Below are 5111 nucleotides of genomic sequence, written 5' to 3' on the forward strand. Positions count from 1 at the left end.
CCGGCCACCCCGGCGCTTTCCTGCGGCGACTCCAGCTGCAGGGTCAGGAGTCACCCTGGGTCTTGAATTGACTCAGGCCCTGGTTCAGGCAGGCGGCCAGCCTTCCCGCACCTCCTGCGCCAAGACAGGCGGCCAGGCTGGAGGCGCGTGGCCAGGTCTCCCGGCGGAGCCGAGGCCTGGGGCGGAGACCAGTCTGCATGCGTGGGGGCGGGACGGGCCGAGAAGCGCCGCCGGGGGCGGGGACGCACTGGATGCCCGGCCGGGGGTGGGGAGGGGCCAGGAGGGGCGAGGCCAGTGGGTGTGCTGAAGGGCCTGGAGGCGTGGTCACAGCGCTGGAAACCGGCTGGAGGGGCGGCCGGTGGCCATAGGCCGCGTCGCGCAGGGCGGGAGGGGCACGCATCCTAACGTGCCCGCGGACTTTGCCAGTCCTGCTACGCGCCAGGCCGGATCCTAGCCAGGCTCTCGCGCAGCCACCAGCCGGGCCTTCGGCGGCCTCCCCGGCTCCGCGCGCCAGACCAGACGCGGGGGACAGCAGGGGTGGCCTTTCCAGGGCACGGATTAGGGGGCACGATTGACGCGGATCCTTGGTTTTCCCAGGCTTCAACCACCTAAGGCGGGGCTTGCCGCTTGGAATCCGAGAATGAATTACACACGGTTCATCACGGCTGCGAGCGCGGCCAGAAAGCCTTCCGCCCTCCGAGTCATGGGTGAGTCCGGGCCCTGCTCTCCCACTGGAGGGGCCGGACCCGCAGAGCTGCTCGGGGCGGCCTGAGCCCGGCTCTGCGCAGACCTGGCACAGAAGCGGCGCTCGAACGGGCACGAGGGCGGGCCATCAGCAGTAGAGAGAGGGCAGGCCGCTGTGGGCACGTCCTGCTTAGGCTCCAGAGGGCTCTTCCGGGCACAGGAATCGGGGTTCGGCTCCGCGTGCGGGCGCGTGCGGAGGGGGGAGGGCGGGTTCGCGGGAGAGACAGGGGTGCGCGCGGAGCCGGGCAGGGACGGGCCGAGTGGAAGACCGTTTTCTCTTACTGTGGCCCCTTGGCTTGTCTGCCTGATCACTCTGCCTCCTTCGATGCACGTGTCTATTCCTTAGTTCCTCCGCCGGTGAGGTCGGTCCACAAAAAAAGGCATCTTTTAAGTTTCTTTCGGACTAGCATTCTATCACTAGAAATCGTTACACTTGAAAGTTTTACTGACTTGAATGCAACATGCTGAACCACCTCTGTTTAGGAAAGTCTTCACTGAAAGTGTTTCTTCTCCTTATTTGTTGTAGCTGAGATACTGGGCAAGTCATCGAAATCTGTCCTCTCCCTGGCGACTGGAGCACCAAACCCCAACATGTTCCCTTTCAAGACTGCAGTTATCACCGTAGACAACAAAGAGACCATCCAATTTGATGAAGAGATGATGAAGAGAGCCCTGCAGTATTCTCAGAGTGCTGGGTACTGATCAGTAGATAATGTAACCTTGTTGGTTCATTTGCACGAGCAATATTCTACAGCCCGCTGATAAATGACTTGTGTGTTTTTTAACGGGGCATTCAGCAGTGAGGAAGGTTTGCGGGGGAAGAGCTTTAGAAGAATAATTAATAGCAGCAATGACACTGAATGCCTAAGGCGCCAGGGACTGCTTCTCGACCTTACACGACTAGGACAGGGAGAGAAGGCTTTCGAAAGTAGGTACCATTTGAACTGAGACTGGAATAAAAGAGAGAGAGAGACGATAGCTAGGTGAAGAAGCAGGGTAGGAGAAAGGAGGAAATGGATGACCCAGGAAGCAGCCAGTTTAGGTCCTGGGGAAATTTTTTAATGATTATGTTCCCTTTCTAAACAGGCAGCTATGCATCCACGTTGCCCTCAGCTCAGATGTGTTTAATCTCATAAAGGCAACTGGAACACATATTCTAAAGCTTTCCTTAGCTGGTCTTCTTCCAGTGATAAAGGGTAACTTGCAGAGTGTCTATGAATTATACTTCATTAAAGCCTGTTTGCTCTGTGATTGAAGAATAATGCATGTTGGGTGCATAAGAATTGTATTGCATATAATGTATACAGAAGCTTTTCTTTCCGTGATGGAAGGAACTTACTGAACCTGCACTTTAGGTATCCTACAGAAATCTCCCTAAGGGAAACAAAAAATTAATTACACAGTGAGTGCTCTAATGTAAAAGAAAAAGTACAGGCTTTGGAATGAGAAAGCTGTAGATTCAAATCTCAGCTCTTTTAATCACCAACTGATTACGGATGCGCAGGCGCAGCGGCCACGGCTCACGGGCCCAGCCGCTCCGCGGCACGTGGGATCTTCCCGGACCGGGGCACGAACCCGCGTCCCCTGCATCGGCAGGCGGACTCTCAACCACTGTGCCACCAGGGAAGCCCTGGATTTCTTAATCTCTAAGTCTGTTGCCTTGTCTTTTAAGTAAAGATATTAATATTGGCAAAAAGCATTTGAGGACCTTTAAAGTGCCTGGTATAAAGCCATCATTTAGTTCCTGTCTACTATTATTATGACTTTCACTACTGTCAATTTTTAAATGCATTTTATGCTTTAGCCTCCCAGAGCTGTTATCCTGGCTAAAACAGTTACAAGTAAAATTGCATAACCCTCCCACCATCCATTATCCACCCAGCCAAGGACAAATGGACATGTGTGTCACCTGTGGCAGCCAAGAAGGTCTCTGTAAGGTAAGACTGGAAGGAAGGGCGCCCGCGGTAAGCATCAAATACTACGTTCACCCATACAGCCGTCTCTCCCTTAGCCACAGAGCACCATGTTCTGTGGGTTATGAAGCCTTCCTTGTCTTCACCTAGAATCATAAGTGCAACTTAAAGACATTCACCAACCTGATTTCTCTTAAACAGAGATCCCACCATCAATGACCCAGAGCTCTGAGTCGTTAGGACAAGATTCCCGTTCAGGAAGAACTCAACCCCCACCTGCAGCTTAGTGAGCGCTGCTTAGTTTCATCTAGCTCGGAGATTCAGGCTACATTTGTTATGTTTGTGGTTATGACATTTCAATGCATGACTGTTAAATTCTTTGAGGGTGTATCCTGATACCCCTGAGATGAAACGTCATTCCTTTGTGTGTCCGCTGGTGTCATCGGCTGTGCCGGCTGCCTCTTGTACCCTGACGCCCTCTTAGCTGCGCTTCTCCACATCTACGTATATGCCTGTGTCCGTGGCTGACTTCTCCTCTGGGTTACTTTCTCTCTCTCTCTCTCTCTCTGCCTCTCTCCTGGGTTCCAGGAACTCCACAGAGGTAACCACCACTGGTGGGGTCCCCGGATAAAGAGACTGCATATATGGTTCTCCGTTTCATCTATTTTTTTCTTTTCTTTTTCATGAATAATTAGTCCTGGATAAAGAGGCTCTATATTCAGTCCTCACATTTAAAGTATGACTCTTGTTTATCTCAAAGCACAGTAGCTTTCTTGCTCTCTTTTTTTATGTAAATGCGAAAGCTGGTTAGTTTTAATGAACTTTAATTAAATTATTATTACATAATAATGTATTAAAGTAATAAGACTATAATTTTCCTCCCTCTTTTTGGACTTAATTAGGAAAAACAAAACGATTAGCTGCTGTTTCAGTTTTTTGTTGAAGAGAAATATTTGTGATGCCCCAGACAAGTAGGGAAAAAAAGGGACTTTAGTGAATTTCTTTTCTTAGGAAGGAACACTATGTGCCTTTTTTTTTTCCAGAAAGATGCACAAGAAAGTTTCTTCTTTGTCTGTTGCAACATCAGTCATATCAAAGAGGAAGAGAGCATAGATGGCCAAATGCATCAGTAACTCACTGGCTTATAGCCATGCTTGTTACAGAGGCCTCCTGGGAATATGGTTTAATATTTCTCCCACTTTGTTCTCCAGGATGGATATTATTTTAGGTGTCCGTGTCTCAGATAATAAACAGCCCTCCCTCCTCATTTAGGATATTTGACTTTCTCATGTCCCCTAATTGACATGCGAAATGAATGTGATGAGGTTTCCATCTGATCCACAGACGATACACAAGGCACCCCAGTGATCTGTTTGGTCCTAGGATGTCCTGTAAATCCTGAATCAATGAATTTGTCAGAGGAAGATACTGTTTGTCATAGAATGCCAAAAGCTCATAAGGAAAAGAAAATGGAACATCCTAGTCCAAATTGGAAAAAAATGTCTCATCTTCTGTCTCAATGGATAATGGCTGTGCTGTTTGTCAAGAGATCTAGTTTGTTAAAATAATAGGGAGGAGAGGCTTGACCTGAGGATTGTGAAATGTCACAAGTTGGGAAAGGATTATTCTCTGACTCGTGTAAGATTTAGTCAGAATGGACCCCTCTGATTGAGGCTGGAAAAATCTCTTGTGTGGCTCTACTGATGTCACGAGGCATCATACTGTCCTCAAGATCCCCTGAGATTTGTGGGCCTTGTCTTCCCTGACCTCTGAGTCTCCTTTACCCCTGCTGAGCCCCCCTCGTTTCTGGAATGCCCCCCTTCCTCCTTGCCCCGCCCGCCTTGCAGTGTCCGTTATGTATGGGAGCCCCGTGAGGCTGGGCCCCCAAACCTCTTTCCCCTTCACACACACACCTTCCCTGGGCATCACACCCAGGCGATCACGTCCATGCCATTAACTCCAGGCTCCCTGGCACATCCACGCATCCACCGATCTACCTGATCCATCCCAGGCTGTTTCAAAGGCACCTCAGACCAAAACACACTCATCTGCTTCTCCCTCAGAACGGACAGCGTTGGGGATATTGTTCAGTCAGTGGCACCCCTCCCACCGCCTCCCCACCCGCACAGCCAGAAATCCAGGGGTCTCTCCTGACACCTCTCCTTCCTCGCGCCCCCTCAGTCCACAGTTAGGTCTGCTGGTTCTGATTTCCTACACGCCTCTCAGTTCTCTCCAGCCCCACCATCATCAACCCATCCAGACCACCCTCACCTTTCCCAAGGACTGCAGCAAAAACCTCCCAAATGAGCCTAAAAACTTCCCAGACTCCACCTGTACTCTCATTCCTTTTTTTTTTTTTTTTTGTGGTACGCGGGCCTCTCACTGTTGTGGCCTCTCCCGTTGCGGAGCACAGGCTCCGGACGCGCAGGCTCAGCGGCCACGGCTCACGGGCCC

At 50.8% G+C, this 5111-nt stretch overlaps 1 protein-coding gene across 1 annotated transcript in view; it reads left to right on the forward strand.

The window, feature by feature from the left end:
• The first annotated feature begins 371 nt into the window (after positions 1 to 371).
• Positions 372 to 5111, forward strand: part of AADAT (aminoadipate aminotransferase) — a 29218-nt gene continuing 24478 nt past the window's right edge. Inside the window, exons 1-3 of the mRNA XM_024130810.3 lie at positions 372 to 707; positions 1271 to 1439; positions 2549 to 2681. Coding sequence (XP_023986578.1) covers positions 641 to 707; positions 1271 to 1439; positions 2549 to 2681 — 369 coding nt within the window. The 5' untranslated portion in view covers positions 372 to 640. The remainder of the gene's footprint in view (positions 708 to 1270; positions 1440 to 2548; positions 2682 to 5111) is intronic.

Source organism: Physeter macrocephalus, chromosome 9 (assembly GCF_002837175.3).
Source record: "Physeter macrocephalus isolate SW-GA chromosome 9, ASM283717v5, whole genome shotgun sequence".
NCBI lineage: Eukaryota > Metazoa > Chordata > Mammalia > Artiodactyla > Physeteridae > Physeter > Physeter macrocephalus.